Consider the following 27,226-nt stretch of genomic DNA (forward strand, 5'->3'; position numbering starts at 1 on the left):
GTAAACATTTGACTTATTTTTCTTCTTATGGAAACAGCATGTGCTATTCAGACGTTCACACTCCCTCCTTCAGTTTCTTGGACAATGTTAGCAGTTTGGGCTAGAAATGGTGACAAAAAAAGTTTAGAAAGTCTGAATATAAGCCATGTCTTTCCATACAAAATAATGAAATCATTATTCTTTTTTGGTAATGAGATGCAGTTAAAAGTAAATTAAATATTTTTCCTAGAACATACTAAAGCTAGGTAGGTCACATGAAAGCCATCAAATCTCTAGCTTTAAGACACAAATACATATTATTGTTCTGTTCTCCAAATATCTAACAAATCTTTATTAAAGTCAAAGATAAAGTAAACTTCAAATTTTAGCATATTGTGGGTTATAGCAAATTTATCTGCAATGAAGACAACGACAATATTTAAATCTGATCAACTAAAATTACCTATTTGGTTGAAAAATAATGGAGATGCATATCCAAACCATGTAATAAGTCACACTGCCTGGTGCAGAGAACCTTTTTAACCAAAATAAATCTAAAATAAGCTACTCATTCTGTTCCCATTTCAAAAGTTAAATATATCAGTAATTGTTCCTGGTTTTAAAGGTTTATCACCTCTTGTGGCTAAGAATATTAACACTGTAAAACTCAAAAGCCTTACAAGCAACAACACACACTGGGCAAGACAAACAGAAGAAACTCGCAATGTGTCAGAAGTCGGTCTGGTGGCCTGCAGATGGCCTGCACAGTGATTTCAAAAACTGGAGTTGCCAGTAGGTAAAAAATCTGGCAATTTCACCTCTACTTACAGATAGAAAAGCAGAAAATCTGGTCACATTGGGTCCTGCATGCCAATAGCAGAAGCTGAATTATAGCCACTTCTCTGAGACAGCATATGTGCTCTGTTTGCTGCTGCCTGCAAGGACTGTGACTCATTCCCAGCCTGCTTCACTGTGTCAGAACTGCCTGACTCCTCTAGCAAATAAATCAAATTCAAAGTATCCGGTCCAGTCTTCACCAAGTGGTATTTTCATCTTGTCTCAAAATGACTTCGTCTATTTGCTACATGTTCTACTTTCAGTGCTAAATCATTAAAATATATAAACCAAATTGATGAGTATATCTATTACCTGCTAACAGAAATCTTACAAACATTACTCTGGATCAAAGGGTTGCCAGGGATACATACTAATTCCATTCCAGTTAACCAGTGAGGTTCCTATATTGGAAAATGCCCGCATAACTACCCTGCTTTTGTACCTTGGCACTGTGGGGCACAGGGACAGTTTCATTTATTATTGGGTCTCTTACATTCATTAGATGATGAGGATGTTCAAAATCCACATGTGTCCTGGTTAGAGAGCTTGCGTGCCCAGCGTAAAGCCCTCCATTTAAGCTCCCATTCACAATTCCACCGACTCCATTAGGAACCTTATGGTGAAGATGGGAGCAGCCATTGCTGAGACCTCCATTGCTTATGAAGCTTCCATGAACATTTCCATTTATCCGGTTTGTGCCAGGCAGAGTGGTGTACTCCACCATCTGCCCATTAATATCTGAACCTTGGTAGAGATATCCCGGTGGGTCATATTCTATTAAGAAAGAACAAAGAAAAAAAACTGAAAGGGATAATCTTCTTGCTTACGAAGTTTTATTAATAAAACCACTGAGAAACTACAAACACACTAAAATAAAACATTTTAAAAGTGCTCAGTGAAAGCCTACTTGTCAGATATGCTTTAATAATGTTACTGCTATTTCCTTTACCATGTAGAGGTATCTAGGAATTCTTGAGTTATGACTCTATTAATGAGAAGAAAAATTAACCAGAAAGCAATTACTCAAAAGAGAATTAATAAATTGTGCAAGCTGAAATTATCAAACTACTGCAACACTAAGTGTTACAACTGCCATAAACTTCTTTCAAAGTGCTGAAAGAAATTGTATAAAACAATCACAAAAGGTAGGCTATTTCAAATAGTAGTAAATAACACTTTTAAGGAAAAGGATGGAGTTGTGTATACATTTTTTTTTTTTGTATTTTTCTGAAGCTAGAAACGGGGAGAGACAGTCAGACTCCCGCATGCGCCCGACCCGGATCCACCGGCACGCCCACCAGGGGCGACGCTCTGCCCCTCTGGGGCGTCGCTCTGTCGTGACCAGAGCCACTTCAGCACCTGGGTCAGAGGCCAAGGAGCCATCCCCAGCGCCCGGGCCATCTTTGCTCCAATGGAGCCTCGGCTGCGGGAGGGGAAGAGAGAGACAGAGAGGAAGGAGAGGGGGAGGGGTGGAGAAGCAGATGGGCGCTTCTCCTGTGTGCCCTGGCCGGGAATCGAACCCAGGACTTCCACACGCTGGGCCGACACTCTACCACTGAGCCAATCGGCCAGGGCGAGTTGTGTATATATTTACTGACTTCATATAGTTCCTACAGTTACTGTGGCCACTTTGGAAGTAGTGGGGTACTAAAGGCAAAAGGCGAATTGTGCTATTTCCTTATATTAAAACCACTTAAACAACTGCCTCAAAATTTTCATTTTAAGAGACAAACCTATCAGGTGTATTTAGAAAAAGTAAAATATCTCTTAGAAAGCACAGTATCTAAATTGCACAGGATTTGTTGTCCGAGTTTTAATAAATTGTTCACACATATTAGAGTACACGCCTGGACCTGGTGCCCCTCCTCCTAGCACTGAGCTTCCTGCACAGGTGTGCTATGGTCAGTGCGCCTGAGGTTCTCCCCGCAGAGCGGAGCAGCACACCGCGGGGGGCGGAGACTCTTCACATTAGGTACTGTCAATCACCACACAGTCGGGCGCACAGAAGGGACTCAGTATCTTCTGAATGGATGACTGAACATGACTATTTTGAATTTCTACCTTAAACATATTATCAAGTTGTAAAAAAAAGGACTTTAACCAGATTAATCTTGCTCAGGCAACCAAATCATTCCTTTCCTCTTAATAATTCAGCACACGCTCATACAATGAAAGTCAATGGCATTAAAGGCAGTTAGAAAAAGAGACAGTGCAATGATTTCCACACCTTCAGCCTGACATCACCATCACCACTGCCCCTCTCCCTGCCTACCTCCTGGAATACACCAAGTCAGTAAAATCACTTTTCCCCAGGTTATAAACTACAAAGGGACCGTAGGGGGGACCTGATTGGCAGAGTTGGAGTGCCTCCCACTGTGGGGTCTTCCTTTGCTACCCTTTCATTCTCTTACTCTGGAGCAAAGGGAAAGCCAAAGAACTTCTCTCACCAAAGATGTGAGTCTCCGCCTGATGTGATGACCCTGTAAGAGCTGGGGGAAGAGGACAGGTAGGACGGTGAGAGGAAGAGAACCAGGGAAAGAAGAGAGAAGAGTTCTGAATGTGTGTTTAATACAGTGCCGTCCTGACCACTGAAGCGCTCGTATGATGAGGTGCACTCAGGGCGATGGAATGCCACCTCAGTAGTTTTGGTACATCAGGCACCAAAACAGAACCATGTGAATTTGTGTCATTCGGGGACAGTGACTCAGAAATTTGCACTACTTTCCTTTCCATGGTGCCTTTTCCGTCCCTGTCAACCAGGTCCAGTGTGAAGGTGTTACTGTGGTCACCAGGCTCAGGTCCAGCACCCAGCCTCCGCAGTGTCTGACAGAGCCCGCGTCTGCTGGCACCAAGCCAGCTGTTCCCTGGGAGACTGGTGTGGCTTTGGCTTTGTTGCTTGTTTCTACTGGGCAATTTAATCTGTTGCTCCACTTACTTTGGTTGACAGCTGGAACAGCTGTAAAGTCACCTCCTCGGAATGAAGAGTAGCTAATGTGTGCTATGTCATGACACTAATACACAGAACTGTTAGAAATCAGTATTTATTCTATATTTTTCTACCCATCTTTTTCAGAAAAGAGGAGGCAATATTTAGGAAAAACTCACTCTGTACAGTGTTCTGCTGGCGGTTCTTCCACAGGCACATGGCAATAAAAACCATGAGGATGAGGACCATCACGCCCAGTACACAGCCCACGATCAGGTACAGCATGTCACTGCTTCGGGCAGGGCTGGTCGCAGGCCCCGCGTTGCCTCCACTGCCCGCAGAATTGGGAGGGGTACTCAAGTCTTTGACAGGATACTCAGAAGCTCCAGGAACACGTTTCACTAGATGAAATATAAAGGAAAACATGATGTCAGAGTGAACACAGACTCTATGAAATGGTTTACTCTCTGAAGGAGGTCTGGTTGGGAATGTAAGCCAGTCTGTTTACACTTGTTACTGAGATGATCTGACCACCAATGACTCACAGAGGGCTCAAAAGTTTCAAAATCTGATGTGCCAAAGTTTGAGTCCACAAATTCTAAAGAAAACATATCATCAGAGAAACATATGCACTAGTCTAACCCAAACAACTCCCAAAGACTTGAAATAAAAGTATTTTCAATTTATGGATGAGACAAAGACTCCTTCCTATCTAATTACTTTGAGCTGAATAAGACTCTGAATTACAAATTTTATGCCTGTACCATGTGATTAATGTTAGAAGATATGACTTTGGACTATTAGAACAATTACAGACAACCTCAAAAACCTTGCATATAAATATTACGCATTCCAAAACCAAAAACTTTTGGAGTTCACATTTGCAGTACTTTTACCTAGTTCATTGATATGAAAGTGGTAACAAAAGCTAACAACAGATGAAACTCAAGCTCCATTTTTCTCTGTCCCCAAATAACATGTTTTTCATGCTTTAAATGTCGTGGGAAAGCAGTTCAACACGGTGGCTGACGGTCAGGTCTCTGGGAGCAGACTGCCAGCTCTATCCCTGCTCCACCCCTATCCACAGCTGGATGACCTTAACCTCCAAGAACCAGCTGCTGCGTGTGGAAGTGAGGATAAGAAGAGCTCCCGCACAGGCTGTGACGAAGAGTAAACATGGTAGTCCATGTAAAGCACCTAGCGGTGAGCCTTGAACATGGCAGTGTTCAATGTTGTTATAGTTGTTACTTAATAGACTATATTTCATGCTATGACACCTCAAAACCCATATGGACAGAGTGGTCTCTTAAAAAATTTACTTCATCATTATATTAGGGTTCAATTTTCTGGTAACTTGAACTACAGACCAGAGCTGGGAATTGTAAAGGAGAGGCCAGCTTTCTTTTTTTTTTTTTTTTTTTTTTTTCATTTTTCTGAAGCTGGAAACAGGGAGAGACAGTCAGACTCCCGCATGCGCCCGACCGGGATCCACCCGGCACGCCCTCCAGGGGCGATGCTCTGCCCACCAGGGGGCGATGCTCTGCCCATCCTGGGCATCGCCATGTTGCGACCAGAGCCACTCTAGTGCCTGAGGCAGAGGCCACAGAGCCATGCTCAGCGCCCGGGCCATCTTTGCTCCAATGGAGCCTTGGCTGCGGGAGGGGAAGAGAGAGACAGAGAGGAAAGCGCGGCGGAGTGGTGGAGAAGCAAATGGGCGCTTCTCCTGTGTGCCCTGGCCGGGAATCGAACCCGGGTCCTCCACATGCGAGGCCGACGCTCTACCGCTGAGCCAACCGGCCAGGGCGAGGCCAGCTTTCAAAGGAAAGAGCTCTCCATCTCAGGAAGCTAGATGGATGCACTGAAAGAAGACATGGCACAGTGTGTTGGATTAAACAATTCTCAGATCCCTGCCAACTCCAAAGAAAACAAAAAAGTTTCTGAGGCAAAATGGATGTTAGAAATTATACATTAAAGATCACGATTACTCCCAGAGCAGTCCTTCAGGTTTACACTCTTCATCTATCCTTCATTCATTCATTATTCTACCCAGCCGGAAGGTCTGGTTGCAGTTAAACATGCATGTGGTACAGGTGAGTAAGATGGACCCATTAACACCAATAAGAGACAACTCAGAATGTGAAATAAGAAAGGTAACACAAAAAACATAAAGATATTGGCAAACACACACACGTGCACCAAAGGACTGAAAAAAAATCCTGACAGTCTATGATCTTTGAGGGTAGTCGGTCTTCAGCACCTATCACTTCTGAAAACCTTCCTGAATTACTACACAAAACAAACATTGTTCATAAGAAACTTGAGGCCCTGGCCGGTTGGCTCATTGGTAGAGTGTCGGCCTGGCGTGCAGGAGTCCCGGGTTCGATTCCCAGCCAGGGCACACAGGAGACGCGCCCATCTGCATCTCTGCCCTTCCCCCTCCCGTTCTCTCTCTCGCTTCCCCTCATGCAGCCAGTAGCTTGACTGGTTTGAGCATTGGCCCCAGGCGCTGAGGATATAGCTCAGCCAGTCCCAGCATGTCAGCCTCAGGTACTGAGGATAACTCAATTGATTTGAGCATCAGCCTCAGACCGGGGTTGCCAGGTGAATCCCAGTTAGGGAAAATGTGGGAGTGTCACACTATCTCCCCTTCTCTCACTAAGATGGAAAGAAAAGGAAAAGGAAAGAAAAAGAAAAAGGAAAGGGGAAGGGGAAGGGGAAAGAAAAAACTTGAGTCATTTATTTGAAAGGTAAGTTTGTAGGCCCTGGATGGTTGGCTCAGGGATAGAGCATCAGCCTTGCATGTGGAAGTCTCGGGTTCAATTCCTGGTCAAGGTGCACAGAAGCGACCATCTGCTTCTCCACCTGTCCCCTTCCCCTCCCACAGCATTGGTTTGAATGGTTTGGGCAAGTGGGCCCCAGGAGCTGAGGATGGCTCCATGGCCTCGCCTCAGGCACTAAAATAGCTGGGTTGCTGAGCAACAGATCAGCAGCCCCAGATGGGCTGAGCATCGCTAGGTAGGGGGCTTGCAGGCTGGATCCCAGTTGGGGCATATGTGGGAGTCTGTCTCTGCCTCCCTGCCGCTTACTTAATAAAGGATAAAAAAGAAAAGAAAAGATGATTTTGTATATAATATACTCTATTTAAATAGGCTAGGAGCTGTGTAATACCTTTTAGAAAGTCATTCAACACGAACATTTCAAAGAAGTTTTTTTTCATTTTGTACTGATCTGAAAGTCTGTAGGTAGGACCTTTTGTATTTCCCAGCAGAGTCAATTTCTGAGGTCTACTATTATAGACACAGCTACAATATGATACTACTTAGGCAATATTTACTACATAGGTACCTGTGTTTTGTTTTGTGTGGCTAGATTCCTAAATATTTTGGGGACAGAAAGGATACATTTCACTGTTATCTGATTTTTCTCCAAGTATTACATCATTTTACAGACAAATAAGAAATACCCATTAACACATCAGAATGTCTTATACAAAAAGGTACTTAAATATGTGCTAACCAAATAAAATTCAAGGTAAAGTCTAAAAGTCTATATATGTATATGTTTAAATGTTGATTTAATGTGTGGGGTTTGCAGCAGAAAGACACATGATTTAGAATTAAAAGATGGAACTTGGCTTTTTTTTTTTTTTCTTCTGAAGTTGGGAACAGGGAGGCAGACAGACTCCCGCATGAGCCCGACCGGGATCCACGGGCATGCCCACCAGGGGGCAATGCTCTGCCCATCTGGGGCGTTGCTCTGTTGCAACCAGACCCATTCCAGCACCTGAGGCAGAGCCATCCTCAGTGCCTGGGCCAACTTTGCTCCAATGGAGCCTTGGCTGCAGGAGGGGAAGAGAGAGACAGAGAGGAAGGAGAGGGGGAGGGGTGGAGAAGCAGATGGACGCTTCTCCTGTGTGCCCTGGCCGGGAATCAAACCTGGGACTCCTGCACGCCAGGCCGACGCTCTACCACTGAGCCAACCGGCCAGGGCTGAACTTGGCTTTTTAATTCAAAGTTTTTGATTCTCAGTTTCCTCATATTAAAACAGGGGTAATAAAATCACTGGTAGCAGATGCTAAGGGCTGCACAGCCCCTTCACCAGTCTCCTCCCCTCTGCTGGTAGGCCCCCAATTTTGTGCAAGTGTCCACTGAACCCCACAGAGCCCTGGAGTAGATCCTGATCCATCATCCACCTCAGGAATGACCAGGGGGCCTGTGACTGAGTTCTGGCCAACGAGACATTATGGGGAGATCTATTGGGGGTCTCTGGAAGTTCTCCCTGGTTCTTAAAAATAGAGGAAAAATGTCTCCTTTTCTGTCAGATTAATTGGGACTGAACAAGAGTGCTTCTGAGTTGTAAATATCCACATTAGCTATTTCTGTTACATCTTCCATTTCTAAAGATGGTAACATTGCAGTTAATATCTGTATGTAGGCAGAATGAGAATTTCAATGTAGAATTAGAAACTGCTAATTCTGAACTGAACTACTATACTTAATTAACCAAGCAGTGTTATACATATCTATCATTCCAGAAACCACTTTACACATATGTTGCACTTATCCTTAAAATTTTCGCACATTTTGTTTCATATGTTTTGTTTACTATTCCAATTCTCTTGGCAATCTCACAAATTAGTCAGCAAATATTTCTGTTCTCTTAATGGAGAAAGAGAGAAGGGCAATGACCTATTACTCAGAGTGGCAGAGAAATTAATAAATGTGATTGATGCTTATGTAAACCATTTTAGACAAGTGCTCAGTCAATATATTATACTTCCTGTTTGGACAGTCTAAACGTATGCACCCAGAAAAAGGTCCAGCACAGAAGTCTCCTTAGGTGAATATATCAATAGAGGAATAACCCAGAGTGTGGAATTCTAGCTCTGTGCAGGGAAAAAGCACAGTTCTCACCTGCCTTACCTTTAGTCTCACAGATCATCACGTTACTGAAGTCGCTCTCTCCTCCTTCGTTGAAGCACTGCATTTTAATATCATAGGAGGTTTCTGGTTGCAGATGCCCAATCATGTGCCATTGCTTTGAACCTAGAAAGGAAAATAAAAGATAAGCTTCACATATCATACAATCCAACTGATACAGTCAATATAATTACTTAATAAATGAGATTGGAGCAATATCCATTACCACATAGTCTGTGCAAGAAAAATGTATTTAATATAAGTATTATAGTAATGCACCACAAATATAATAAATTGCATTTCTATTACATGGCATGAAAAAACAATAAACTCAAAGCTGTATCTGTGTGCTGGTAGTAATACTTTGTTTCATTACAAATAGTTACTGATGAGTCTTTCATAAAATATACGTTAATTTTATACACAGGTTAAAAAACCCCTCAACTCCTTTGATCCTCTATTTCACCCAGCAAGATAATCTTCTCTGTCTACCCACCAGGAAACAATACTACATGTGAAATCAGCAAATGGTATCTTTTCCAGAACAAGTTACTATTTACAAGACAGGCCTTAGCAAAACTCCCAATTCCATTGTAATGAAAGTGGCAGGAATTGACATATGCCCAGATGCCTGAATAAATGGTTGAGAATAATCAAAAAGCAAATTCACCACAGGAAACTCCTGGCTATTGCTCCATTTCTTTTCTTTTGGGTCAAGGTCTCCAAACCACACAAGTATCTCAAATAGAACAATTCTGCTGTCCATGGCACCAGCCAGCATTTCATTTAGAAACACTCCTGAACATGCCAGTATAAATTACATTTTTACTTCTATGGACCTGTGACAAACTTTAATAAACAGGACACTTCTGCCAAGTTTAATGAACTCTTCAAGCACCTTTAATCCCTCTTAGAAAATATCTCTTCAAACTGTTTCCACTGTTTCTTAGAAATTCAACTATACTACCAAGTGATTTAAGAATTAACTAAAGGGGGAAAAAAACCCCACACATACAAAGTCGAATCTACTTGGCTGATGGGAGCGATAGCACCAGGTTCCTTTCTAATTCAATACAGACAAAAATATTTCAATCTGGAAGCATAACCCCTTCCCAAGGTCACCAATACAAAATTCCTCATTCAGAAACACCCATATTTGATAAGATGAAGAAGCTGTTTGTTTTAGGATCAAGGGGCTCTGAAAGCCTCAATAAGTGAGGAAATCTATGCCTCATTTATAAATATAAAGAGAACCTTAAAAGAAACCTGACTCAAAATCTGGTTGAGACTAGAATAGATCTATTTCTAAATTCTAAAATCTTCCTAAAAACCTCAACATTTTTCCCCTACCCTAATGTCTTTCCTAGCCCAGTCCTCCACCTACCTAACAATAAACACTTTGAACACTTACTACCCTAGATTTGACATTTTCCTTTCAGGGGAGTAATAAAAATGGAATTAAATGAAGCTTCTGGTATGTTACTAATAAGAGAAAACAGTTAAAATAATAGATTAACATGCCATTATTCTGGTAATTATTCCAATGGCTAAAATGATAGGAAATATATGCACAGAGAAAGAGTTTTTACTGATTGCTCAATAAGACAACTAACTGCATTATTGGGTCTGAAATCAACAGGCAATTTATTCCTCAAAGGATATTTTACAAAAGGTGAAAAGCCCAAAGCTCAGACTTAAAGATCAACTGATTACTCTGATTTATCTGGACTCAACTTTATAAGATAAAAATATCCAGCAAAATAGCACTACTATGCCAGAAACACCTCCAGTTTATCTGAATGTGGAACTTAATTCAGAAATAGGATAACAATGTAACTGTGCTCTTACTGTATTCTTTAAAATGTGAGTTTCAAATACTTTTCAAAAGCTTAAAAAATTTTGAGTCAATATACACAAGTAATCTAAAACTTTACTTTAAAGACAGCTTTACATACAAAGGATAAACACTTTTGTTCCTTGGTTTGGGAGAAGAGGCCAATAGTTCCTAACTGCCACAAAAAGAATTTCAAATGCATAAACTTGAAAATAAGAAATAAGCAAATTACACAGCACAGTGAAGCCCACTTAAACATCTAATTGCTCCATCTATTACGTTTATAAACAAGTTCTCTGTGAACCATAAGGCAAAACGCATATTCACAGCCCTACTACTAGATACAAAAGCTCCTTTTAAGTAATTTCTCAGTTCCACACTCAATATTCACATCACACAAGCTTGTAAAAGTTCAAAGATTTAACTACAGAATATAGTTCAAAACTGTTTACCAGTGGATATTTCTAGAAAGAAGAACTAGGAAGGGTGGGGAAAACAGTGAGAGAGACAAAGAGTCAGGAGGGATGTTCATTTTATTTACATTTGCCTTGTTTAAAACTATTTTATAACAAATGTTTAACCTCTGTCAAAAGACTTTAAAAATAAAAATCTGACAAGCCCACTCTCCTAACCCAGCTAAACTAAAATGAAGATCTAGCTTGGACTAAAATGTACAACGTTCACTAACAATTCTTTCCATTCCTTTTTAAATAGCCCTTCTATGAAGTAAAATGTGCACGAGGAAGTATCCATTATTGTACAGCTCACAAAAAGCTACTAACTGCACGTGGCCAATGCCGCGGTCCAGGACGAGCACCCTCCTAGCACCGAAAGGCCCTCCACTTGCTCCATCTGTTGGCCACTCCCACTCAAGGCAACCACTATCTTGACTTCACAGAATCCTTTTGCTACCAACAAATATCTTTCTACATTTGTCCAATTCTTTATGTTTAAAGCAAATTTCAGTGACTAATTGCTTTTCTATTTTTCCAGATTAAGAAAAGAGAAAACAAGACCCTGGCCTGCTGGCTCAATGGGAGAGGGTTGGCAGGGCATATGGAAGTCCCGGGTTCGATTCTGGTCAGGGCACACAGGAGATGCTACCATCTGCTTCTCCACCCCTCCCCCTCCCCTTTCTCTCTATCTCTTTCTTCCCCTCCCACAGCTGCAGCCATGGCTAGGTTGGAGCAAGTTGGCCTCAGGCACCAATATAGCTCAGTTACAGAGCAATAGAGCAATGGCCCCTGACCCTGACTGGCCAAGCATGGCCAAGTGGGGGGCCTGCCAGGTAGATCCTGGTTGGGGCACATGCGGGGAGTCTGTCACTCACTCTGCTTCTCACTTAAGAAAAAACTGGCCCTGGCCAGTTGGCTCAGCGGTAGAGCGTCGGCCTGGCGTGCGGGGGACCCGGATTCGATTCCTGGCCAGGGCACATAGGAGAAGCGCCTTTGCTTCTCCACCCCCCACCCCCTTCTTCCTCTCTGTCTCTCTCTTCCCCTCCCGCAGCCAAGGCTCCATTGGAGCAAAGATGGCCCGGGCGCTGGGGATGGCTCCTTGGCCTCTGCCCCAGGCGCTAGAGTGGCTCTGGTCGCGGCAGAGCGATGCCCCGGAGGGGAAGAGCATCGCCCCCTGGTGGGCAGAGCTTCGCCCCTGGTGGGCGTGCCGGGTGGATCCCGGTCGGGCGCATGCGGGAGTTTGTCTGACTGTCTCTCTCCGTTTCCAGCTTCAGAAAAATACAAAAAAAAAAAAAGAAAAGAAAAAAAAAAGAAAAAACTTAAAATAAATAAATAAATAAACTATTTCATTAAACAGATATTTACTGAGTGTCTATTATGTGCCAGGTACTAAAATTCAGATGATAAAGTTCTCATTATATTACAAAAGTAATTCCATTAGGTAAACATTAAGAGGAGGAATGCTACAATATTTAAAGAAAAGTGATATGTATAGTATATTTTAAAGTAATTTATTGTAACACTACTTATAACAAAAACTATATACAGTATCGTATGTCAAGAAGTCATATGAAAGTAAGCCTGGCCTAAGGCAATTTTATGACATGGTCCATTAGGACACTAATATTTCAAAGAATCAGAATCTGGGAGTGAAAAAAGACCTTGAAAGAAGCCTTTTTCCCACAGCAAGAATCCCTTCCAAGGAACTGAGAGCCCCTCCAAAACTAGGGAGTTTATCATTTTACGAGCATCTATGTTAGAAATGCTGTGTTAGAGAGTTCTTCCTCTATTCTCTTTCCTTTTAACTGCCCCTCCCCCGAGTGACTGAGTTCCACATCCAGTCCTTAAATATCTGAAGACAGCTATCCTGATACTTGTTAGTCATCTTTTTTCCAGCCTTATCATCCCAGATATTCCATATTCGTTTTGGACTCCACTCATTCATTCATTCAATAAATACTAACCACTTCATCACTGGATGGACGTGGGATACAGTTTTGGGATAAAGGGCCCATTACCCATATAAGGTTAACATTTAGTAGGGGGACAAACTCTTTTTTAGTGAGAGGAGGGGAGATAGTGAGACAGACTCCCGTGTGCACTCCAACCGGGATCCACCTGGCATCCCCCATCTAGGATTGATGCTCAAATCAATCGAGCTATTTTTAGTGCCTGAGGCCAATATTCAGAACAACCATGCTATCCTCTGTGCCAGGGGCCGATGCTAAAACCAATTGAGCCACTGGCTACAAAAGGGGAAGAGAGAGAGAAAGGGGAGAGGGAGGGGGAGAGAAGCAGATGGTCGCTTCTCTTACATGCCCTGACCGGGGATTGAACCCAGGATGTCCACATGCCGGGCCGATGCTTCAAGGGGGACAAACTTCAAGCAAATAATTTCATATACATACACACACACACACACACACACACACACACACACACACACCCCTATGATCAATTTCTATGAAATATACATAAAGGATGCAACTAGAAGTTAAGTGGGAGGAGGTTATTTAAAGAAGAAGAAACATTTAAGCACACAACAGAGAAAAGCAGAGTACCTAGATAAAGCCTTGGAAGAAGAGCAAAATAGGGAGCAGGAACTACCACATGCCAAGGTCCTGAGGCAAGAAAGATCTAGGTGCACACAAGGAAACTGAAAGAAAGCCAGTGTGTGACAGAAGACACAGTGAGACAGGAGGGGTGTGTGAGCCACGGCTGAAGGTGCAGGCAGGGGCCAGCCAGATCACGTGGTGTCTTCAGACCACAAGCAAAGTTCTGAACTACAGTTTAAATGCACAACAAAGGCAGTTTCACCACCCTTCACCATCTTGGCTGGTTTCTCCTCTACCTACATCCCAATTTCTCAGCATCTCTTGGATAATATACTCAAGATGTGATCTTTCAAGCACAGACTTCAATGGCACTGTTGACTGAGACATTATTTTTAAAAATAAAGCTAGATTCGATCCCGGGTTTCGGCACCAAAAAAAAAAAAAACACAAACAAACAAACAAAAATAAAGCTAGAAGTTGCAATTGATTTTTATACACAGGTTACTGTTCACTTAAACAAAACAAAAACTATTTTCAAATGAACTACTGACTAATCCATCTCCCCCACACTTTCGTAACTGACAGTTTTCACAACCAAAATGTAAGCTACTATATACATTAAGTTGAAAAATTATCTTTCGTTGGGAAAAATTCAAAGTAATAGTACATATTACCATTTCACTTTTTTACTCTGCTAGCCTGGGATGATGTTTTTCATATATTTATAAACCCACTCCCTCCAAACTCCTTTACTGGGACCCCAGCTTACCAGTGGGTCTTACCTTCTACAATGTCCCGCTTGTAATCACTGTCATTGTCGCTATCTGTTGGCCGGTAATAAATATAAAATCCTTGAATGGGAGTATTATTGTTAATTGATGGAATGTACTGAAAAATAGAAGCAAAAACTTGTCTAAGACAAAAATAAACTTAATTTTCAAACTCATTAAGATTTATTTGCATGGCAGTATTTCTCTAGATTCATTCTGTAAACATCCTTGATGGCCATTTTAAATTTAATTCAAAGGTATTCAAAGGTATTAAGGGCATTTAGCTTACTGCACGGCTAACCAAAAATAAAGCAATGTACTTCAAAAGGTTCAAAAATGCATAAAAGTACAATTGGTTCAGAATGAATAAATCATGAAATGGCAATTAAGTTAACACCTGGATGACAGCTGAGGTAATAATTTTACTTTTAACACTGCCCCGTTAATAATGAGTGCTTTTAGACAAATATCTGTGCCCTTCAATTTCCTCACTTAAAAGTTCAAAAATTTGCTGTGCATTGTATTGCATCATGAGAATATTAAATTGTTAACATGGCCAAACCAGAAAATATTCTCATTAGAAACAACATGCTGCTCACCGTCCACTTCAGCACAATCTGAGTATCGCTGACGGCTTCTGTGTGCACAATGTGAGGTCCAGTTACTGGGCGGTTAGAGTAACGACTGGGGAACCCAGCCACCTGATAAGGACGAGATGCCGAGCTCCGAAAACTCTCACCATAATGGTTAACAGCAATGACCCTAAATTTGTATGTTGAACCTTTTGAGGAGAGAAAAAAAAAACCCAAATTGAAAAAGCTGTAATAAGTGAACTGAAGGTACAATACTCAAAATACAACAGTTGTGCTGTAACAGTAACATACTCTAAAGCTTATATATTCAATAGAAAGTAGATCTCAACAAATATATTTCAACCCAACTGGTAGTAGGTTGTTTAATCATATGGTGTTCAAAATTCTAAGATCTAAATACCAGGCGTCCCGGCCACATACCAGGGCCTAGCTCAAGGTTCCAGGGCCAGGAACCTCCTGGCTGTAACCCAGTGGGGACTCCAGCTGACTGGTGTGAAGGGCCCCTGCAGTCCTGGCCATGCCTCTGAAAGGACGGGTGCCACCCACCCGGTCTCATTCACTCTGAGCTCTAGTTCAAAAGGCACCAGGGACATATGAGCAAGAATGGAATTGCATGACTTTGAGGAGGGGGCTAGAGGGGCAGCTTTCTTCCAAACAGAAGTATTGGCAGACGCCACTGTTACTTTGCTGAGCCCTCCCCTACAGGTGCAGGTGGCCCCATATCTAATTCTCCACCAACCTGGCTAACACAGTTCATCCACCTTGTTGATTTCTTGAGACCCCACCCCACACAACTTGCGGACCCACCCAAAGTATTTCCAGTGGCTTTTCCATCCAAAGGCCTGTACTGGCTCATGCTGCAAACTTTCCTAAAATCTCTCAAAGGTTCACAAATCCCAAGCAAGCAGCATCTGGCCTCAGCATACCTTGTACCTCTTGCTAAGATGGCCCATGCCCAGCACTAGAGGCAGCTGAATTTGGTTCACAGCTTGGCCTCTCTCAGGCACCTCTAAGCCCAGTAGCTATCTGAAGATTGCTCTGTAGCTCATGCTGAGAGGCCTGGGGCAGGGCACAAGCGCCATCTAACCTTGACCTGAACCTTCCGGGGGACCCCAGAGCCAGAGCACCTGATGGGCAGCTTCAGATCACACCAGAGCATTCAGTGATGCATTCAAGGGGCAAACTCAGCAGGAACAAGAGACCTGCTGAAGTTCTGCTTCATGGGGTTGGCGCCTGCACAGCAGCTCCTCTGCTGTAGCTGCAGCAGGTCCTCATAGCTGATCAGCCTATGGCAATCAAGGGTCAACTACAATAGGAGGGTACACACAGCCCACATGGGGGGGGGTCCACCTGGAACAACTGGCTTGAGTGACCAAGGAGGCTGTGCCACTGGCCTTATAGGACACCTACTATATAAGGCCACTCTATCAAGACTGGGAAACATAGCAGATCTATCTAATACATAGAAACACATACAAAAAGGCAGTCAAAATGAGGGGAAAAAAAAGAAACCTGTCTCAGATGAAAGAACAGTGAAAATATCCAGAAAAACAACTAACTTAGAATTTCAACAGCATAAAAAAGGACATAGAAATGATTTTAAAAAAAGAACCAGTCAGAAAAACAGAATGCAATACCTGAAATGAAGACTAGATTACAGAGAATCAATGTCAGATTATGTGAAACCAGATTATGTAATCACCAATTTGTAAGACAAAGAGAAAACTCCCAATCAGAGCAGCAAAGAAAAAAAATTTTTTTAATGATAGTTTAAGGGAACTTCGCGAAAACATGAAGCGTGACAACATACATATCATAGAAGAAGAGGGCAAGGTTTTGAGAAACTATCTGAAGAAATAATGACTAAGGACTTCCCTAACCTGGTAAAGAAAAAAGACACACAAGTCCAGGAAGCACAGAAACTCTGAAATAAGGTGAATCCAAAGAGGCCTACAATAAGATACATCATAATTAAAAAGCCAAAGATTAAAGACAATGAGAGAATCTTAAAAGCAGCAAGAGAAAAGGAGTTAGTTGTCTACAAAGAAATACCATAGGCTGTCAGTTGATTTTTCAACAGAAACTTCACAGGCCAGAAGGGACTGGCAAGAAATATTCAAAGTGATTAAAAGCAAGGACCTACAACCAAGACTACTCTACCCAGCAAAGCTATCATTTAGAATCAAAATACAGATGAAGCACTTCAAAGAAAAAAAACTAAAGGAGTTCAGCAATACAAGATCAATATTATAAGAAATGTTAAAGGGTCTTTTTTAAGAGAATGAAGAAAAAAAAGATCAAAAGTATAAATAATAAAGTGGCAATAAATACATACCTATCAACATTTAATTTAATCCTTTGAGTAGTATGAATGCTCATGTATGTCCTCATGCCTCCTGACCATCCAGAATACGATCATACATGTATGTCTTTAAACTTAGATCTGGAATATGTATGTTCTTCTTGTTTTCATAAATTGGTTATCAAACAGACATGATTTTAAGTTAATAAAACTGGAACTGGAACTAATTTTATTTTTTGAAAAAAACAACTCACTCCTAGGGATCAGAGAGCATGAAAAAAACTCACTACTCAAAGGGTCAAATGTAAATTAATTAAATGCTTTAATCACAAGACATGGTGGCTAAATGGATAACAAAATAAGACCTTTATATATGCTGTTTACAAAAGACTCACTTCAGATCGAAAGACATACATAGACTAAAAGTAAAGAGATGAAAAAGATATTTCATGAAAAATGGAAACAAAGAAACAAAAATCTGGAATAGCAATACTTATACTGGACAAAATAGACCATAAAACAAAGGTTATAACAGGAAACAAAGAAGGACCCAGCAATTCCACTTCTGGGCAGTTAGCCAAAGAAACCCCAAGCACTAAATTGCAAATACATGCATATATTCATTACAGCATTGCAGCATTCATTTACAATAATGAAGATATGAATTTAAATGTCCAGTAAAAAATGAATGGATAAAGAAATGGTTCATATATACAGTGGAATATGACTCCTCCATAAAAAAGAATGAAATCTTGTCAACAGAGACAACATGGATGGACCTATAGGATACTGTGCTGAGTGAATTAAGTCAGACAGAGAAAGACAAATATCATGATTTCACTTATCTGTGGAACCTAATAAACAAAATAAACAAATAAGAGGAATAGATACAGACTCACTGATACAGAGAACAATTTGATGGTTGCCAGATGGGATGAAGGTTGGGAGGATGAGGGAAAAAGGTGAAGGGATGAAGAACTACAAACTGGTAGTCATAGAGCAGTCATGGGGATATGAAGTACAGCAGAGGGAATCTAGTCAATAATACTGTAATAAGTACATATGGTGTCAGATGGGTACTAGATTTATCCAGATAATCACTTTGTAAGTTATATAAATATCTAAGGACTGGGTTGTACACCTGAAATTAATATATTGTCTGTTTACTGTAACTGAAAAATAAAAAGATTATTTTAAAAAGAACCTGCCACTTTCTCCCAACCACACCTACACAATGTTCTTAGGTTCTTATGTTGGCTGTGTAGACAAACAGGAATTTACTACTAAAGTACACTTGAAAGTCCATAAACAAAACTGGTCATGAAACCTAAACAGGTAAAAGAAAATGTATCTTTTTTTATGGTTTAATTTTTTTCTGTAGCCTCATGATATTTGGGGGCAGGGACAGTCCTCTGCTGAAATAAAACCTACAGAAAAAAGTGTAAGGTTTTGTATCATTTCCCTAAGACTAAGCACTAAATTATAACTATGCTGAGATGCATCAGCAGATCCAACAATTGCCGTCAAGTAACATGCAAATTTCCTCTTAAAATATTCATTCATACTGAATTACATAAACACATACAAAGATGTCACCACAACAACACTGTTTCTACTCATTTTCAGTTAAAAATAATCTAAAATCCAGAAATAAAGAATGGGTCAAGTACATTATGGTATATTTATATGGTAGGTACATATGTAGTTATTAAAATTTGAGTTTTTGAAGAATTTTTAATGATATAATATGGGGAAAATGGAGTCACAAAACAAAGTTTATGGCATGATCCCAGTTTGTATTTAAAAAAGGAAAAAGACTAAAGAGAGATATACCCAAATATAAACAATGGTTATCCCTGGATAGGTGGGTTTCAGGTGACTTACTTCTTTATATTTTCAAATTTGTATATGTTTGCATTACTTTAACGATTAAAACTGTATGGTTATTAAAAATATGCATCTAAAGTTAGCATGGATGGTAGAAAACAAAAACATTTGAATATCACTACCTGGCTCTAGACTACGAACTTCCACAGAGAGTTTGGAAGGAGGGATATCTTCAGCTGCAACCAGCCAATCACTAGTCCTCATCCGTTTATATTCAACCTTGAAAGCAGTGATTGGAGAACCCCCGTTGGCCCGAGGGATCCAAGTGACATAGACAGATGTCTCTGATGCAGTGGAGATGGTAGGACGATCAGGGGCCTCTGGAACTAAAAACGGAAACATGCAGTTCAAAACCCCACGGTGTTAGAGACCAGAATAACTCAATAAACTAAAAGGGATAAGTGCCAAATATCATTTAATTAAAGGTTCTTCCAACTTTGCCAGAGTTAATAATCTATTTTCCTGTCCTCTGTTAAAACGCAATAAAATAGCCAAATACAGGGGAAAAGGAAGGAAAGTAAAAATAGCCTATGAGTATGATAATTATGACCATGCTAATTTGAATTCATAGCTAAAACAGTGTATATATGTAATTATTACTGGGTGCTTCAAGTCTGATTGTGGTTATAATTTATAGAGAACTTTCAAAATTATGTATAATTTTATTTAAAAGTTTTCTTTATTCATCCAAGCTATATAAAACACATTTAGCAAACTACAGATTATTATATTAGCTGTTAACTATCCTGTCTTAACACACCTCAAGAGAAAAGGACTCTACTCCAAAAACAGACACAACCTGTAAATAGAGATAAAATTTGACTAATGAAATCAATACTTATAATAACGCAGAGAGGAGGCTGCTCAGGATGAAAGCAGAAAGACAGGATATGAAGTCAAAGAAAAGTGCTACGAGAAAGCATGATCCACATGACCATCCCCATGAACCCACAGAAAAAGGGGGTCAGAGAGCTAGTGTCCAACAGTTTTCAGTTCGAACTGCCAATCTGGGGTATGTCCTAACCCACAGATTAGACAGTCTAGATTCAGTGGCAGGTGGAAACATCAGCCATTTTAAACCAGGCACCTAACTCTTCTCACTGATCAAACAATTGTATGGTCCTAATTGGCTTCCCACTTCGTTTCTACAAGGAAAGAATGCTGACAGAAACAACCTGGTCTGTATGACAGTTACTATACAAATTACATATTGCCACTCATCTGTGAATTTTGTAAAAGTGAGCTAGTCCTCAAGAGAGCAGCTCTCTTCTGAAATGGTAAGAACAAAGTTTCTGGAGCCGCAACAAGAAGGACTCACTCAGGGCCATGGTTGCATTACTTAGCTGAAGTCGCCAAGGAAGCCCTGTCTCTGTCTAGCCTGCACCCCGCTGCTCAATTCCTGTCTCCACACCTCTTCAACCCAGATACAAATAAAGTAATGCTGCATATGGTACTTGTATGGAGAAAATGGTGGCATTTTGAAAACCAATTGCTTAATGGATAAAAAGAGGAATATATTCAAAGCAGGAACCTTTGAGTGATACTTACTGTATTCCTTTCAAGTCAGAAAGCAATGGAAATAGAATGAACAGAACTGTTAGCAAATCTCTTTAAATACTACATAACCACACAGCTTCCTTATGTTGTCCATATGGGGTTAAAACTCATCATAGAACAAACACCAGAGTTTGAACAGAAAAAGAAAATTATTAGGGAAAAAAATCTCTACAGAGAAGAATATCTTCAATAGCTAAAAGAAATAGCATGTGACATTAAAGAATAAAAGAAGAAACACTGCACTTGGAGCTAAGAACACCCCTGAGTTTGAATAGCAGGTCTTCTAGTTTCTGGATGATCTCAGGCAAGCTGCATAACAGTCTTGAGTCTCAGTTTCCTATTTTGTAAAACAGATATGCTACCTTGTTCATAGGGTTGGTTATGACGAGTAAAAAAATCACTCCTTATGGCTATCTCTGCTTGGATAACTCCACACTCATGACTTCCAGAACTGAATCCATAATCTTCACCTAAAAATTTTTCTTACCTACCTTGATAAATGGGCCCTAGCTGCCCACACCCAAGCCCAAGTCACCATATTTCTCCCTTATTCAATGTAGATTTGATTGCATTGGTCTGTCATCTCTGTCCTCCCTATCCATTTCCACCATCACTATCCTCATTAGTTCACTAGCCTCATCTTTTGCCATTCCTCCTTTTTCTCCTCTTTAAAATGCTTTAGAGTTCTTTACAGCTTTTAGGGAAAGCTTAAAATTTGAAGTACATTATACAAGGCACCCACCTGCTTCCCCCACTCTGGAATCAATTCTCCACAGCAACCAGTCACACTAATAAAGTCTCTAGCCTTGCAATCTCTAAATGAAATAGAACACATCATTCATCTGTCTCTTTGCACAAAGAGCTGCCTCTGCCTAGAACCTGTTTCTCTGTCTCTTCATCCAGCTACAGCCCTGTCTTTGGGGCTTAGGTAAGGGAGGCTCTCTTTCCACCACTTGGCCTCCTCTTTATCGAAAAGGTGATACAGATACTTCTCTTGTGGTCTCACAATACCAACTGTAGAATCTCAGACATAATCAAAATCACTGGTATTAATCTGTCCATATTGCCCACTACATTGTTACAGTTTAGTTCTCTGTATCCTCTTGTAAACTTCTTACAGGTAAAACTTGCTTTCTCTCTGCTGCCCCAGCACTGAGTACAGTGTCCACCACTGTAAGAGTAGAATTGTTATCTGTGACATTTAAATACTAAAAAAAAAATATTTTGAAGATTTTACTGCTACAATACTAAAAAACCATAAGATTGACAAGATATAGCAATAAAAATGAGTGTGACTTATAATCATTCAATTTAAAAAAACACCTAAATCTTATGATAAGTACCATCATATATTTTGATAAGTCATCAAAAAATGAAGTTAGGCTTTCAGAGTTCAAAATATAAACTTGGTTTATTTGCCAGGTAAGAGACAGAAAAATCCTTTTTGTGAATTATAAAAACTTAGTGCCAGATGTTTTGAATCTGAGTGTATTATCTTAAATACCAATCATGACACTAGGTTACCAATATCAGAATATTACAGGACATTTAAGAAAATGGTTGAAATAGGACCTAGAACCACATGGTAGGATATAATCTGAATAATAAACAAATACCCTGTCCCACTCCACCCCCCAACCACATGGTAGGATATAATCTGAATAATAAACAAACACCCTATCCCACTCTGCTTCTCAAATAATCTGAAATAGATCAGTTACAGCTGAAAACAAACAAAAGAGTAACATGAAGAGTCTTCTCTTTACCTCCACTGTGCCTGGAAGAGTCTGTCAGGACCACTCCGAAGTGGTCTGCAGCCTCTGAAACCACGGGGCGCTTCGGAACTCCCACTGGTGGAGAGGATGCCTGAGCATTTTTTGATGAGGTCATCTTTTCTAGAAAGGTTAAAAAACATATACTATAACATAAGCTTCTGTGTTTATGTCAAGTAAGAAAAGATACCACGAAATTCAATTGGCACACAGATGTAAATATATGAACTTATCTGTTACAGTGTCTAAATTTAAGACCTACATTGTAAATACTGAGCTACCCTGAGGCATTGTCTTTAAAAATTATCTTTTTTCTAGCATCTCAAAGGGAAAACTAAAATGTGTCTTTCTTCACTGGCTAACTTTACACAAAGAAAATTTACACATAGAAAAAAACTACACACAAAAACATCAAATGACTAGGGTAAATGTTTTCAAACTATTTGTCCATTTTTTTTTATATATTTTTAACAAAATGGTCAACAAAAGAATATGGGTTTCAATTTTAATCACATCAATTTATTACTAATTTTGGTCTTCCCATTAGTTCCCTATATAAAAACAATAAGTTTCTCAGTAGTCAGTATAATAGCTTTTAAAGAGAACTTGGGCAAAATAAGATAGAAATCACAAATAACCAGAAAGTAAATAAAGAAAAATTGTCTAGTGTGATATATACTCTAAAGTATATTAATATTTTCCCATAAACCTAGAGATAGTTAAAGTAAAATTATCTTAATCTAGCATATTATAAATCATTATAAAAGATTCCAATCTTTAAAAATTATGAAAGATTTCAAGATATCATTGATGGAGTTAGAAATATCAGCTATTATGTTACTGGTCAGGTTTGGTCTGTACTTTTGGGGCCTCTTGAGGCCAAGAATAACAATCAGGTAGAATCTGGTCATAATCAGTGCTATACATCTGTGAGCGGACAAATGCTTCCTTGTCTGTGGGCTCAGGATAAACTGTGGCTGTCTTCTCTTGGTATGCGTCTTTCACAATCTTTTCTGCAATTTTCAGAGAAATATCTCTAATGATGTTCAAAGGAGGAAAAAGCCGGCCTTCTTCCAAGTGTTTATCAGACACTTGCTGAGCTATAACTTCAGCAGTAGCGAGAAAAATCTTATCTGTGATATGCCTCAATCCACACGTCACAACACCCAGAGCAATTCCAGGAAACACATAGGAATTGTTGCCTTGGCCAGGATATAATGTCCGTCCGTTTGGAAGAGTGACTGGATCAAAAGGACTGCCACTGGCGAAAATCGCTCGCCCCTCAGTTGCTTTATAGCACTGCTCTGCAGTACATTCTGCTTTGCTGGTTGGATTGCTCAAAGCAAAAATAATAGGCCGTTCATTGAAGGCAGCCATATCTTTGAGAATTTGTTCTGAGAATGCACCACCAATTGCAGCAACTCCTATGAGAGCAGTTGGTTTTAGGTCTTGAACAACGTCTTCTAGGTTCTTCATTTCTTCATGTTCATGAGCAAATTCTTCTTTCTCTCTTGTTAAGGCAGCACGTCCCTTAACTATCAATCCTTTTGAGTCAACCATCCATATTTTTTTTTATGGCTTTCTCCTTTGGTAAACCTTCTTTTTCCATGGCCATAACAATCAGGTGTGCAATTCCTAAGGCAGCCTCTCCAGCTCCTTGGAATAGTACTGTTTGATCAGACAGTTTGTTCTTGGTTATTCGAAGAGCTGCAAGGATACCTGCAACTGCAACAGATGCTGTTCCTTGAATATCATCATTGAATGTGCAATACTGGTTTCGATACTTATTCAGGAAACGAAATGCATTTATATTGGCAAAATCTTCAAACTGAATAAGGCAATTCATGCCATACTTGGAAGAAACTGCTTCCATAAATTCATCCAAAAAACGATCATATTCAGGACCTCTCACTCTTCTCTGCCGTAGTCCAACGTACAAAGGATCTTTAAGTAACTCCTCATTTTCTGTTCCCACGTCCAGAGTGACAGGCAGACATTCTTGAGGATTCATCCCTCCACAAGCTGTATACAGAGCCAGTTTACCCACAGGGATGCCCATTCCATTACAACCAAGGTCTCCCAAGCCAAGAATATGCTTTCCATCGGTCACCACAATAGCCTTGACGACATCTTCTGGCCAGGCATTAAGAATTGAAGCAGCCTGACCAGGTGGTGGCGCAGTGGATAGAGCGTCGGACTGGGATGTGGAAGGACCCAGGTTCAAGACCCCGAGGTCGCCAGCTTGAGCGCGGGCTCATCTGGCTTGAACAAAAAGCTCACCAGCTTGGACCCAAGGTCGCTGGCTCCAGCAGGAGGTTGCTCGGTCTGCTGAAGGCCCACGGTCAAGGCACATGTGAGAAAGCAATCAATGAACAACTAAGAAGTCGCAACGCGCAACGAGAAACTGATGATTGATGCTTCTCATCTCTCTCTGTTCCTGTCTGTCTGTTCCTGTCTATCTCTGCCTCTGTTAAAATAAATTAAAAAAAAAAAAAAAAAAAGAATTGAAGCAATATGCCCTCGGTCATGGATACTAATAAAAAGACCTCTTGGCTTCCGAAAAGCTAAACTATATTGCTGGCAAGCCAGACCCACAGTCGGGGTGTAAACAATAGGCATGAATTTCTCGAAGTCAGACATTAGCACTCTATAAAAGAGCTGCTCATTTCTATCTTGAAGATCCATTAACAGAAGATGCCTGTCAAAGTCAGAGTTCAGACACTCAAAACTTTTAATCACTCTAAGGAGCTGGATATCCTGACTGATGAAGCAAGGTGGCAACAATCCATGAATATTCAATTGTTGTCTCTCTTCCAGGGTAAAAGCCAACTCCTTGTTGAGGTGGGGGTTCCGCATCACTGTGCAGCCACGCTGGTGGGTGTGGCGGCGGCGGGGCGCGGCGGGCTCCATGGCGGCCGAGCGGGCAGCCGGGAGGGCGGCGGAGTCGGGCCAGAGCGAGGGGCACGCGCGCTGCAAGCGATGGGTGCTGCTGGGAGGCCCGTGCGGACTCTTTTTTCTTTTTATTGTACATACTTAATTCATTATTAAAGAGCTTCTGTTAAGTTTTACAGGAAAACTGTCATGTTAAGTTTTAAAATTTCAAGAGGCAAAATGTGAAATTGGGGGATTCTTTTAAAACTGAAATACATGCTTATTATTCATTATTTATAGGTCAGACTCTATAAACAACTAAGGACTATATATAAATTAACTCAAAATACATTTCAAATAAGAAATACTCATTATTTTTTAGCCAGTCTCAGTAATTAGTTTAAAGTATCTTTTTCAAAAGCAAATTAATAATTTCTTCTCAATCATCATACCTCCTCTTATTATTGGACTATAATAAAACACTCTTCCACTCAATCCCCACCTCCACTCACTGAAGTCTTCTTGGTTATTTATGGCCAAGTTCTGATAGCATCGTTTACATCAAGCCTGCCCTCACAAGCTACCCATAGAAAGAATAGACTTTCTCTGTACACCACTGACATTTTCTCTCTAAGTCTTTCCTAGGACTCGTCATATTCTGATCTCTGCCTACACCCTTGCCCTCCTCCTTATCCTGCAGCCAGAACTGTTCCTCAAAACATACAGCAGATTGTGTCATAACTCTGCTCAAAGTCTTGCAATGCTCTCAGTTCACTCAAAGTCAGTGTCAACAAGGTGCTGTGTGATTTGGCCACTGTCACCTCCCTGAGTGATCTCCTCACTTACTTTGCTCTCATCACAGTGGCCCCCTCATCAAGCACACCCCACTCCAGGGCCTCTGCACTTGCTGGTCTCACTGCTGGGATTTTCTTTCCCCAGATAGCCACATGGCTTTCCACATGGCCTTCTTAATGTTCTGCTCTGCTATCGACTGTTCACTGAAGACTTCTCTGACCACCTGCCTGAACTGTGACAACTGCTACCCCATATACTTCCTATATCCATCCCCTAATTTATTTTTCCTGTTAACATTCACAATTTTCTAATACACTTATAAAATTGAAGGATAAGTCTCTCTAAACTAGAATGTAAACTCCATGACAGCAAGGAGTTTGTCTATTTTGTTTATTGCCGGGCACACAGAAGGCATTCAGTAAATATTAGCTGAACTGAAATTTTGGTATTTATGCATATGTCTTACCTTTCTTAGCAAAGGAGAAGCTCCATGAGGATGGAGGTTGTCCTGATCACCTATGTCAGGGGTCAGGAACCTTTTTGGCTGAGAGAGCCATGAACGCCACATATTTTAAAATATAATTCCATGAGAGCCATACAACAACCCGTGTACGTTATGCATTATCCAAAAAAGTTTGGTGGTGTCCTAGACTCCTAGGACCTAGAGGACAGCTATGATTGGCTCCAGTCACCCGCAACCATGAACATGAGCGGTAGGAAATGAATGGATTATAATACATGAGAATGTTTTATATTTTTAACATTATTATCTTTTTATTAAAGATTTGTCTGCGAGCCAGATGCAGCCATCAAAAGAGCCACATCAGCCCTGGCCGGTTGGCTCAGTGGTAGAGCATTGGCCTGGCGTGCAGAAGTCCCGGGTTCGATTCCTGGCCAGGGCACACAGGAGAGGCGCCCATCTGCTTCTCCACCCCTCCCCCTCTCCTTCCTCTCTCTCTCTCTCTTCCCCTCCCGCAGCCCAGGCTCCATTGGAGCAAAGATGGCCCGGGTGCTGGGGATGGCTCCTTGGCCTCTGCCCCAGGCGCTGGAGTGGCTCTGGTCTCAACAGAGCGACGCCCCAGAGGGGCAGAACGTCGCCCCCTGGTGGGCGTGCCAGGTGGATCCCGGTCAGGCGCATGTGGGAGTCTGTCTGTCTGTCTCTCCCCGTTTCTAG

At 41.0% G+C, this 27,226-nt stretch overlaps 3 protein-coding genes and 1 non-coding gene across 13 annotated transcripts in view; all 4 read right to left on the minus strand.

The window, feature by feature from the left end:
- Positions 1–27,226, minus strand: part of PUS3 (pseudouridine synthase 3) — a 284,654-nt gene that overhangs the window by 110,574 nt on the left and 146,854 nt on the right. The gene's annotated exons all lie outside the window — the stretch shown is intronic.
- CDON (cell adhesion associated, oncogene regulated) overlaps positions 1–27,226 on the minus strand; it is a 121,268-nt gene that overhangs the window by 24,195 nt on the left and 69,847 nt on the right. For 8 of the 9 annotated variants that reach the window (XM_066259646.1, XM_066259647.1, XM_066259645.1 and 5 more), the window contains 7 exons: positions 22,381–22,509; positions 19,180–19,383; positions 14,875–15,056; positions 14,288–14,393; positions 8,665–8,787; positions 3,922–4,143; positions 1,310–1,590 (listed from right to left, as the gene is read on the minus strand). In XM_066259646.1, coding sequence (XP_066115743.1) covers positions 1,310–1,590; positions 3,922–4,143; positions 8,665–8,787; positions 14,288–14,393; positions 14,875–15,056; positions 19,180–19,383; positions 22,381–22,509 — 1,247 coding nt within the window. The remainder of the gene's footprint in view (positions 1–1,309; positions 1,591–3,921; positions 4,144–8,664; positions 8,788–14,287; positions 14,394–14,874; positions 15,057–19,179; positions 19,384–22,380; positions 22,510–27,226) is intronic. The other variant, XM_066259651.1, reaches the window with a different exon arrangement.
- TRNAA-CGC (transfer RNA alanine (anticodon CGC)) lies at positions 5,471–5,546 on the minus strand. The gene has a single exon. It is a non-coding gene; the product is annotated as a tRNA-Ala (tRNA).
- Positions 22,880–25,372, minus strand: LOC136325365 (NADP-dependent malic enzyme-like). The gene is given in 3 exon segments (XM_066259655.1): positions 22,880–23,958; positions 23,960–24,547; positions 24,898–25,372. Coding segments are annotated over 3 exon segments (1,722 nt in total). The 5' UTR covers positions 25,297–25,372; the 3' UTR covers positions 22,880–23,223.

The sequence above is a fragment of the Saccopteryx bilineata genome, chromosome 2, assembly GCF_036850765.1.
Source record: "Saccopteryx bilineata isolate mSacBil1 chromosome 2, mSacBil1_pri_phased_curated, whole genome shotgun sequence".
In the NCBI taxonomy this organism is placed as follows: domain Eukaryota; kingdom Metazoa; phylum Chordata; class Mammalia; order Chiroptera; family Emballonuridae; genus Saccopteryx; species Saccopteryx bilineata.